Here is a 12329-nt window from a genome sequence, read left to right as displayed (position 1 = left end):
CAGCTCTTGAGAAATCCTGCAGGCGGGCATGGGAGTGTGAAATGCGCGGGGTGGTGAGGCGAAGGTCGTTGGAGGAACGGAGGGGGCGACCTGGTGTATACTTGTGAACAAGCTCCGAGATGTAGGTAGGGCATGTTTTGTGCACAGATTTATACGCCAGGCATAGAATCTTGAAACTTATCCTGAGACGGATAGGGAGCCAGTGCAGGGATTCACAAAGGGGAGATGTGGATGCAGAGCGGTGCGAAGAATGGATGAGTCTTGCAGCCGCGTTCATCACTGATTGAAGGGGGGCAGTGCGTTTCAGGGGGAGGCCAGAAAGGAGTGAGTTACAGTAATCAAGGCGGGAGATGATGAGGGCATGGATGAGCAGTTTGGTCGTGTCCGGGGTTAAGAATGGGCGGATCTTGGAGATATTACGGAGGTGGAAATTGCAGGCTCTTGTGATGTTTTGGATGTGTGGGATGAAGGAGAGGTCAGAGTCCAAGGTGACACCCAGGCAGCAGGCCTGGGAGGTAGGGAGAATGGTTGTGTTGTCGATTGTGAGGTGGAAACCTGGGATGGGTGCAGCAGCATGGGGTGGAAAGATCAGGAGCTCAGTTTTGTCTAGGTTAAGCTTTAGGAACCTAGCTGACATCCAGGAGGAAATTGCTGAGAGACACGAGGAGACCTTGTTTATGGTGGTGGCTGAGAGATCGGGGGTATGGAGGTAAATCTGAGTGTCATCTGCATAAAGGTGGTAATTGAAGCCCAGGGAGGAGATAAGCTTGCCAATTGAGGAAGTGTATATGGAGAAAAGAAGGGGGCCTAGAACAGAGCCCTGGGGGACCCCAACTGAAGGGGGGGCAGGAGTTGAGGAGGAGCCATTGAAGGAAGTGGTGAAGGAGCGATTGGATAGGTAGGAGGAGATCCAGGCCAAGGCAAGCCCATGGATGCCCATGGACTGTAGTGATTGGAGGAGGAGGGAGTGGTCAACAGTGTCAAATGCTGCAGAGAGGTCAAGGAGGAGCAGGATGGAATAACTGCCTTTGGCCTTGGCAAGGGTAAGGTCGTTGACCACCTTGGCGAGGGCTGTTTCAGTTGAGTGCGCAGGTCGGAATCCAGACTGTAGGGGGTCAAGTAGGGTATTGGTGTTGATGTATTGGGTAATGCGCTGGTGGACTAGGCGTTCGAGGAGTTTAGAAGCATAGGGAAGGAGGGAGATTGGGCGGTAATTTGAGGGTAGGGATGGGTCGAGTGAGGGTTTTTTCAGCAGGGGAAGCACAGTGGCCTGTTTGAATGCTTTGGGGAAGATGCCTGTGGAAAGGGAGAGATTGAACAAGGAGGTGAGGACTGGGGCCAGGTCAGGGAAGTGGGGACGAAGAGTATTCGCGGGTACCGGATCACAGGGAGAGGATGTGGGGGGGAAGCCACTAGCAGCAGGCTGACTTCATCAATGGTGGCAGGAGCAAAAGAGGCGAGGGGTGGATGAGACAAGGGAGCCGCTGGGAGGGAAGGCAAGGGGACAACCTGAGACGCATTGGTAAGGGAGGGATGGAGGAGGGTAATTTCATTGCGTATTGTTGCAATTTTAGTGGTGAAGTGGTTGGCAAGGTCATTGGCTGAGAGGGAGGAGCTGGGAATGGGAGGAGTGGGGTTTAGGAGGGAATTGAAGGTAGCAAAAAGCTGTCGAGGGTTGGAAGCTTGGGTTCCAATCAGTGCTGCAAAGTACCTTTGTTTAGCCTCAGAGAGGGCAGTGTGGAAGAGTAACAGTTTGGCCTTGTAATCTAGGAAGTCAGCATTGAGATGTGATTTCCTCCATTTCCGTTCGGCTGCTCGAGTTTCTTTCCTGAGGTTACGTGTGTGGGTGTTGTGCCAGGGTTGGGGGTTGGGGGGCTTGATAGGGCGGAAGATTGAGGGGGCAGCTTGATCTAAAGCAGATGAGAGGGCAAGGTTATATTGTGCAGCCGCTTCATTGGGGCATGTTAGGGTGGGTAGGTGGGAGGAGAGGGAGAGAAGGGGACTTGCTAGGACATTTGGGCTGAGATTACGTAGGTCTCTCTGCCATCGACCAGGCTGAGGGGTGGGGAGAGCAGTTGTTGGTGGGGAGATAGTGAAGGTGAGGAGGTGATGGTCAGAGATAGGGAAAGGTGCGATGTCCAGGTTGCTGAGGGAGGTGGACTTTGAGAATATGAGGTCAAGAGTATGACCAGCGCGGTGGGTGGTGGAATTTGTGTGCTGAGAGAGACCAAGGGATTTGGTGAGGGAGAGTAGCTGCTTGGCAGCAGTGGAGATAGGCTCATCGATAGGTAAGTTGAAATCCCCGAGTATGATGGTGGGGAGGTCAGATGACAGGATGTGGGGGAGCCAGGAGGCCAGGTTGTCCAGGAAGAGTGAAGTTGGAGCAGATGGGGGGTGATATAGGACCGCAATGATGGCTGGGAGAGGTTGGTACAGGCGGATTACATGGGCCTCGAAGGATGAGAAGTGCAGGGAAGGGGGCGGTGATAGGACCCGGAAGGTGCAGGGTGCGGAGAGAAGCAGACCCACTCCTCCTCCAGACCTGTTGTCAGGTCTGGGGGTGTGACTGAGATGCAGTCCCCCATAGGAGAGAGCAGCGGCTGCGGTACAGTCAGAGGGGGTGAGCCATGTCTCTGTGAGGGCAAGGAAGGTGAGGGATTTGGAGAGGAAGAGCTCATGGATGGATGTGAGCTTGTTGCGGACAGATCTGGCATTCCATAGACCACAAAACAGAGGGAGAGAGTGCCTGGGGGTTGTATGGATGGGAATGAGATTAGTATGGTGTGGTCTGCGGATGCAAGAGGAGTGTGGAGGGGCTGTAAGGGGGTTGGCTGGGAGTTTGGGGACCAGTGGGGGTCTAGGAATGGGTGGGTTGAGGATGGAGGGAGAAAGCACTGGGACCAGCTGGAGAAGCAGGTGGAGGAATAGCATGTGGTAGTGGTGGAGGGGTGGCAAGGGTTGGTAGGAATATGGTGGGTGAAGTGTGGGTGAGCCAGAGAAAGGACTGGGGGGGAAGGGGTGCATTACGTTGTGTGGAGAGGAGGCTGGCAGTGGTTTGGACAGAGGTAGATGTGTAGAGAACGGTGGAAGATGCATGGAGTAGGAGAGAGGAAGCAATGTGTGTGAGGTTTGGATAGTGATCAGGAATGCAGGTGAGGCTAAAAGATTGAAGAAGTTACCTTGGTGTAATGCTGATTTCTGCTGAATTGCTGTTGAATTCTGGTAAATTCTGGTTAATTTCCACCCTTTGAAAACGACCCTTAGAAGACGACCCGAAGTCGGCCGGCCCGACTACCAGACCTCCTGATATACACACAGCATCAGAGCAAATGAGTAATCAGGATGGTCTGGCAGACGATTTGCAATTAAGCAGGGGGGAGGGCCACTATAGTCTCCTGCAAATCAAACAAGCTTGTAGGTGTTACAACTTTGTTTGAAATTACAGATAGGCCAGCAGTGTGAAACAAAAGCCAGAATTTCAATAGCAAGTAGTAAATTACAATGTAAATATGTTACTTAGGCGCTACTAATATGAAAAGCAGAGCAGGACAGCAGAAATGAGCCACATGTAATATATTAGAGATGAAATTATGCAGGAGAACAGAGGCGCCAAAAGGATAAAAGGAAGCTAAATGAGCTTAAAAACAAAATTCTTGGTAAATAGAGGAGGTACTGGTGGACTTACCTCCTCCACGTAGACACACAACGACTGTAGTAAAGACAGTCAATATATTTTATTTATGAACTCCAAATATGCAACGCGTTTCACAAGTTTGATCCCGCTTCATCAGGCAATAACAACGGAGCAATAGCATATGTGGTCAGTAGAAGAGCCAGGCACCTAACTAACATTTTGGAAAATATGTACATATGGCTGAAACTTCAGGATCACATGGGAGACAGCAACAAAATGGCTGTATATAAAGCTGTGGTCCTGCAGTGACTTCATAGTCTATTTTAACCATCAGATGCTATTGACTCACATAGATATCCATTATATTGCATATACTAGATTATTGTCTGCAAATTAGGTTTAAAAATTATCATGTTATTATTCTTTACCACTACTGTATAAGATTTTTGTGATTCTAATAATTTCAATGGATCAGATTCAGTAAATCTTTTCTGTTGAATTATCTCACCTTATTTATTACCTCACAATTTATTTCTCCTTAAATGACTTAACTCACAATTTTATCTCTCCTTAACTAACTTATTGCATGGTTTATCTCAATTTAACTGACTTTAATCAAGATTTATCTCTCCTTATATGTATATCTCTGATTTGTTTATCTTATGCATTACCTCTCCCTAAGGAACGTACACACGTGCGACTTAATGTACGACCAACCACCCAACTTGTTGTTTGCATGACTATTACGTACACATGTGCTGACCAGCTAAACAACCAACTCATTTAAATCCTGTGCGCGCACTGTACCCCGCATTCAAAAAAACAACAAGTCATCCAAACGACTTGTAAACATGTGGCCAACCTGCGCAATAGTTGGTCAGTAGATCTATCAGTTGGATCAGGCAAACCACCCATTATCAGTTGGTTATCTAGTCATTAACTGTCTGTACACATGCCCAACCTATCGTCCAACAGACAAGTTGGAATGATAGTTGGGCAAAAAATTAGCATGTGTGTATGAGCCTTTACAGTTGGTGAAAAATACAGTAATTAAGCTCTGCGAATCAACCCCCATGTCAGCCTTACCTTTTGCCTAACTAACTGCATCATTATCCAGTATAACGATTATGATCTCATTTTATGCTTTCTGCTTCTTTCAGGGGAAAAAATAGAGGGCTATGAGGACCTTACATAGTCTATGGATATTTGAAAAGATGGCTCCAGGATCTGACTTTTTGCCAATAAAAAAGTCCAAGGCCTGACTGTAATATGAAAAAAACATTAATCCTGCCAGACCATGGAATCCATTTTAGATCTTGAAGACACCTCTGTTTTATCTGCAGCTTACACATTTGCCATAACATCAGGGAATGTGATGGCTGATAGGCTCCTCCCCTTACACTACTCCCCTCAAGAAACTAGTAACACTATGCTCAGTTATGAAACTGATATAAATCATTTGTTGCCGACGAGCGAAAACAGCACAACCACCCCTCAATCTGGCACCTGCTTGGATGCTGCTGCTGCGAATTTTTACTGCCACAGCTCAGGAAATTGTGAAGAGTTTTCACCTACCTCCTTAGAACATGAAGCCACTTTTGGGTCACGAAATATACGAGTTATCAAACATAAGCCCAGCGCTATTACATTCACGGACCTCCCTCTAGATGTGATATCGGATAGAAACCTCAGTGATACTTTGGACAACAATACCTCAGAGGATAGAGGTAGTGAGGATGGCAGCGAGGAAGAAGATGACGAGTATGAGGATGAGGATGATGTTTTTACAGATCTACCTCCTTGCAGATATACTTTTACTGGAATTAAAAGAAGGAGTTCCCATCCAAGAAGATTAAATGGCAAACTGTTCGGGGATTCCAATGATTTTGGTCAATTGTTTACCAAGAAACCTAGGAATAGTGGAATGACCTTGGATGATGAAGAGAGGCAGGTTCTTACGGTAAGACATTTTTCTGTCATTTCACTAATCTAAATAAGGTGGTCCAGATGGCCAGACAGATCGAGTGGAACTAATCACTGCTTATCAACTATGTGATATATAGATACTACCTTACAAATCTACTAACAGTAGAACTTGCAGGTTTCTTTGAAAAGAACCACCGGCAGGTGTAGTTCACTACCTCCTGGCGTAAGAATAAATCTTGTGATCTATATACAAACAATATGAAAACCCCCAAAACAAAATATCAGACCACTATTGTGAAAATGTGCAATATTCTAGGCTTAAAGGGAAGGTTCAGGGAGGGTGGTAAAAAATAAAAATCAATTTCCACTTACCTGGGGCTTCCTCCAGCCCGTGGCAGGCAGGAGGTGCCCTCGCCGCCGCTCCGCAGGCTCCCGGTGGTCTCCGGTGGCCGACCCGACCTGGCCAGGCCGGCTGCCAGGTCGGGCTCTTCTGCGCTCCAAGGCCCGGAACTTCTGCGTCCCATGCCGGCGCGCTGACGTCATCGGACGTCCTCCGGGCTCTACTGCGCATGCGCAGTAGTTCTGCGCCTGCGCAGTAGAGCCCGGAGGACGTCCGATGACGTCAGAGCGCCGGCGTGGGACGCAGAAGTTCCGGGCCTTGGAGCGCAGAAGAGCCCGACCTGGCAGCCGGCCTGGCCAGGTCGGGTCGGCCACCGGAGACCACCGGGAGCCTGCGGAGCGGCGGCGAGGGCACCTCCTGCCTGCCACGGGCTGGAGGAAGCCCAGGTAAGTGGAAATTGATTTTTATTTTTTACCCACCCTCCCTGAACCTTCCCTTTAAGGTGCCAGACTCTAATCGGCTAATCAATCCAAAACATCTGCAAAAGGTTCCTATTTCATATATTACTAAAATAAATGGACTTTTGCACATATTAAAAATGTTCACGTTTCACCTGAAGTTTGGCGGCTCCTGATTTGTTAAGTAATCTTTATTCCTGCGTATAAGACTACTTTTTAACCCTTGAAAATCTTCTGAAAAGTTGGGGGTCGTCTTATACGCCGGGTGTCATTGATGCCGGGTGATACCCCCTATCCTGTTACCACCTCTCGTATCTCCCTGCTGAGGGAGCGCAATCTATTCTTCCATACCGTTCTGATAAACATGTAGACAAGGAGAGCTGACCAGTCTACTTAAGGAGAGTTGACCAATGCAACCAGTCAATTGACTATATACTTTTATATACTGGGTAACACATACAGTACAGCACCAGTATCTGTTCATACACAGCACCAGTACATGATTTTTTATTTTAATTTGGTGTGCATTGGAAGAGGGGTAGTCTTATACAGCGAGTATATCCCCTGAAGAATAAAAAGGACCAGAATGACTGAATAATAATTTATTGATGGTAAGCACTAAACAGGACAATGCTTTTCATGGGTTTTTGCCCGCTTCTTAAGTTCTGTGTAAGAACACTGCCTTTGAATCCGGGCCAGAAAAAGTAAGTGCCTTCATCTTGTAATCTATACATTTTATGTCATATTACCGTAAGAAGACAATAGCTTACGAAAATCCTCACTACTTCAGTGCTGAGCTGTTACAACTAGTAGCTGTGAGTAGACTTGACTATGTTGTAATAGAGTCACCAGTGATACAAACTAGTATCTAGCACTAACAACAAGTCACAGAAACTAGTTGTTAGCTCTAGTCACAGTAATTTATTATGATAAATGGTGACCAGTTGTTGTGACTCAGACATGCTTGTGGTATGGCCCTCAAGGTTGGATGTTAGGTCAAGGAAGCTGAATTCAATAAAAGTCCACAGCAATCTGCTCCAGTGTGTGTTTGCTTCAGTGTTACAGAGGCTGTATCCAGAAATGAAGCTGCTGTACACTCTTTTTCAAAACTGAATGAGAGTATAAAATGAGTAACATAACTGCTTCCACCAAATACTATTTAATGGCATAGGTAGAGATTGTGCAGGCTTAAGCACCATACTCACCAAAGAGAAGGACATTTGAAGTCTCTCTCGGCACCTTGGTCTTTGTTGGATGGGGGGGGGGGGTGTATCCCTTTTCCGCTCTACAAAATTCTGATGATCCAATTAGATAAACAACTTCAGACTCTTATGGTAGGTTATAGTTGAGGCACTAGAGAGATCAGCAGAATGCAGCAACATGTAAGTACTGAAAGGAGTGAAGGCTCCAACACCAGGATGTTAAGATTTTATGGTAACTTAAGAGATCAAACAACAGCCCTCTCTCTCCTCTGTATGGTGATAATAAGCTGCATCCACCTCCACCCACACATTGGTGCCCTGTAACTTTTTTGAGAGACAAAAAAGAGAAGAAAATTGGGAGAAGCTGCCTTGTATTGAAAGTGCATTTACATTACAAATCAGGTGCTACTTAAGAGATACCCGAGGTGACATGTGACATGATGAGATGGACATGGGTATGTTCAGTGCCTAGCACACAAATAACTATGCTGTGTTCATTTTTTCTTTCTCTGCCTGAAAGAGTTAAATATCAGGTATGTAAGTGGCTGACTCAGTCCTGACTCAGACAGGGATTGACTACAGTGTGAGCCTCACTGATAATAAATTCCAATTATAAAACCCTTTTCTAGCAGAAAAAGGCTTTTGAGAGCAGGAAAGAGATAAAAAGGTTCAATAGTTCATAGATTTTAGCTCTGGCATACTTCAATGAATGTGTCATTGAGCAAAAACAATAAAACAGTTACAACTTATGCTAGCTGCATGTGCATAACGATCGCTGCCGCTACCCGCCGATTCGCCGCTATCCACCACGCCGCACCGCCCCCCTCCCAGACCCCTTAGGCTGCCTGGCCAATCAGTGCCAGGCAGCGCTGAAGGGTGGATCGGAACACCCGCTGACATCACAACGTCGATGACATCGTCGCCATGCCGACGGGGAAGCCCATACAGGGAATCCCGTTCAGAACGGTATTCCCTGCAGGGTAAAAGCGCCGGCGGCGATCAGAGGGGTGGGAGGGATAGCGAAGGGAGGGGGGAAGCATGTAGCTAGCGCTAGGCTTGCTACATGCTTTAAAAAAAAATTTCAAAGTGCTGCGCTGCTCCCTGGCGGATTTATTGTACCGCCACGGAGGTTAAAAAGTAGTTTTAAATATAAAATAAAACTGGAATCTCTTAAAAAGTCATTTTTAGGCGACGGAAGATAGATACAGTTGTTTATTTCATTTGTTTATTTTTGCCTTGGTTGTCCTTTAAGGATTTGCAGTGACTAGGTGACATTTGCATGGTCATCTTATACTGTTGTGTTCCCAGTATTCTCTGATCACTTCTTATTTCTACATAAATGGGTTAGATGGCTGTGGATTGGGAGATGGGTAAAAAGACTGCACTGCAATGTAAAATGCAACCTCAATTCCAAGATGATAGACTTTAGCCGGATCAATACATATCCCCATTGCATTCTTCACCTAAGCTAATGTTAGACAATGTGACGTTCTGAAAGGCCCTGCAGCAAACTGGAAGGTGTGACATGGCGCACCTGTGTCTCACTGCTGAGCTTGTGAAGCCTGAGACTGAAACTATTGCAGACTATTCCTGCTTTTACTTGTGGAAAAAATACAATCATAGAACAAGTCCTAAATTTTAACATAGATCTATAATCTATTAGGTAAACTTAATGTTAACCATAGAAAAAAAAGTCCCAGCTTTAGGAAACCTGAATGGCCATCAAACAAACCAGATGTGTCTACAAACGCCAAATTAAACTGCTCACCTATGTATTGACTGAGTTTGGCTAAAAAGACATTTTTCCATCAAATATAAACTGTAGAAGAAAACAAAGGGCCTGCACCTTCAGAAGACCCATGTCCTCTGAAGACATTTATACACAGATGGCCATTAACCCAACCTCCCTGGCATTATGATTATTTCCAGATGTAGGGTCTAAAAGCTGTGCAATTTTTTTCACAAGCTTTTAGACCCTAAAAACAAGAAAAAAAAAAAACATACCACAGAGAGATCTGCAACAGCTCCAGCAAATAACTCACTCAGGTACCGGATTATCGCTCTGAGCTGTGGATTTCCGTCCCGAGCCTGATTTGGGATTACCACTAAGGAGGTTATTGTGTCCTATTCCATTATCAGGGCTTTTCTCGGGTTTTAAATTAATTGTTTTGCTTTTCTCCGCATGCTGGCTGTACTTCTTTCATTGTTATGTCGGGCAGTCGGGGTGTCTACCCAAATAGCTGGCTTATAGTAATGTATGTAGATTAGATTATGACCATGTTTCACAAAACCATGCCTCAACCCGCTTACTTGACCATACACCAGTCCGCAGTAGAGCAGAGGCTGTCACACTCACCTTACTGTAGGCTCTAAGTAGGCAGGAACATAACGCTGTGGGGAAAGGCCACTCCCCTTTTCCACCCACATTATTACAAACGAGCGCAAAGACTGCTGTGTTGTCATACGAGAATAGAGCACTGCCTTAGTCATTTCTGCAGTTGTACTCCAGTACACCAGCTATATGCATAGGTTAGTTTGTAGTTAGTGTTAGGTCCCCTTCCATATGAGGATGACTTCTTCGCAGTGGGAGGGACAAGTACTTAACAAGTTGCATGCAAGCTGTTACAGGAAACCAACATCCTCCAGTGGTAGACAGGTTATGTGTATGCTAGGTGTGTATTTTATCCCACAAGTGGGGCTTGCACTCTCTTGCAGGTAGGCACTTATCTGTTTTAAGTAGCGCTGTTCATTTATTTGCTATGTACTAATTTAATTCATTTTTGGTCATCATCTGCTCCCACTTAGCAGCCTTGCTATTGGTGTATATGCAGAGCTTCTGTTTGGGTTCAAGGTGCGTTTGCAGTTTCTGGGGGGGCTCAGCGGTGCTGATTGTAGGCCATTCGGAGGCGGCCTGGTGATGCGCTGATCCACATTTTGCGCAATTTTCGATTTTACTTGGTAGTGCACCCAGGCTATGCATATGCATAGGTAGGATTTAGTTAGTGTTACTTCCCTTCCCATAGGGGGATTCCTTCTCCGCAGTGGGAGGGACGAGTACTTAACAAGTTGCATGCAAGCTGTTACAGGAAACCAACATCCTCCAGTGGTAGACAGGTCATGTGTATGCTAGGTGTGTATTTTATCCCACAAGTGGGGCTTGCACTCTCTTGCAGGTAGGCACTTATCTGTTTTTAAGTAGCGCTGTTCATTTCCTTGCCAAGTACACCAGCTATGTCTGCCAAACCTGCTTGTTGATTCCCTGCAGACTTTTTTTTTTTTTTTTATTTGCACTATGAGGGGATGTTAATGCTGCATGCAATGCAACCATAGCCATAGTGAGATTATGTCAAGCTTTAAGCGGGTGAGATTATGTCAGGCTTTAAAGAGAGTCTGAAGCGAGAATAAATCTCGCTTCAGAGCTCATAGATAGCAGGGGCATGTGTGCCCCTGCTAAACTGCCGCTATCGTGTCGCTAAACGGGGGTCCCTCACCTCACAAATCCCCTCCGAGCAGCCGGGGATCTCTTCCTGGTTGGGGCAGGGCTAACCGCCGCAGCCCTGCCCTACGCGCGTCTGTCAGCGCGCATCTCCGCCTCTCCCCCGCCCCTCTCAGTCTTTCTTCACTGAGAGGAGCGGGGGAGAGGCGGCGATGCGCGTCTGAAAGACGCGACTGGAGGCAGGGCTGCAGCCGTTAGCCCTGCCTCCAGGAGGAGGAAACATACGACCAATTTTACGACCAACTTTTGCGGGGGTGGGTTTGGGGGTGAAGGGACCCCCGTTTAGCCACGGGATAGCGGCGGTTTAGCAGGGGCACACATGCCCCTGCTAACTATGAGCTCTGAAGCGAGAATTATTCTCCCTTCAGAGTCTCTTTAAACTAGGTTCATGTTAAGCTTTCTTTTTTTTTTAATACAAAATCTAGGCCAAGTTTATTTTTTAAAGGACATTTATGTACTGTAATTGATTAGAGGACATGCTGCAATTGGATGGAAACAAAAAAAGGAGTGGGCTGCCTTCACCTGGGTGAGGGGCTGCAATATAAAGAATAGGGAAACCATAATGGGGAGGCTGCACTTGAAAGATAGACAGAGAGAGAGAGGGAGAGAAAGAGAGATACAGGGGTGTAACTAGGGGAGTGGAGCAGCCCCTGCAACATCAGAGCGGCCAAGAGGTGTGGGGGACCCAACTACTAACCTTCACTTTCTATGATACTCCAGATCCGGTGTTTTTGTGGCTACACATGTTATGGGTGTGAAGATCCTGATGGTCAGTCTTGTTTTATGACCCTAATATGATTGGCTTCCAGGCCATGAGGGTCACCAAGAAGAGGCAAAGGAAGGGGTGTGAACATTAATGGATCCCATCAAAGCTTTGCTGGGGGCGCCGTGATTTCTGGTTACACCCCTGGATAGTTAGATTGAACATGGTAGATCATTTACAGAGCACATTGTTGTGTATCTCTGCCCCCTTTACTGTTATCTGCAGGTTATGGCGGTTTTTCCAAAGGAGCAGTTTAAATTATGACAAACTGTGAAATACAACCTAAATGACTTCAATACTTCTTTGATAGGTGTTATGATAGGGTGTCTGTGTGCCAAGAGATGTTATTCATTGACATATTCAGTGTTGGGATATAATATATCTCGCATGCCTCAGGGCCTTTCGTGTTTTCCATATCATACAAGAAAGGACTATATTTGTTTCATCTGAATTCAAAGTATGAGTGATGATCCTCATGGCTCCACTATGGCGCAGAGATTCAATCACAAG

At 46.3% G+C, this 12329-nt stretch overlaps 1 protein-coding gene across 1 annotated transcript in view; it reads left to right on the top strand.

Annotated features, from left to right (window-relative positions):
* Positions 1-4794: 4794 nt before the first annotated feature.
* The window catches only part of STARD13 (StAR related lipid transfer domain containing 13), a 390032-nt gene continuing 382497 nt past the window's right edge, over positions 4795-12329 (top strand). The window contains exon 1 of the mRNA XM_068267055.1: positions 4795-5594. Coding sequence (XP_068123156.1) covers positions 4932-5594 — 663 coding nt within the window. The 5' untranslated portion in view covers positions 4795-4931. The remainder of the gene's footprint in view (positions 5595-12329) is intronic.

Source organism: Hyperolius riggenbachi, chromosome 2 (genome assembly GCF_040937935.1).
Source record: "Hyperolius riggenbachi isolate aHypRig1 chromosome 2, aHypRig1.pri, whole genome shotgun sequence".
Lineage (NCBI taxonomy): Eukaryota > Metazoa > Chordata > Amphibia > Anura > Hyperoliidae > Hyperolius > Hyperolius riggenbachi.
This window is presented reverse-complemented; position numbering and strand designations above follow the sequence as displayed.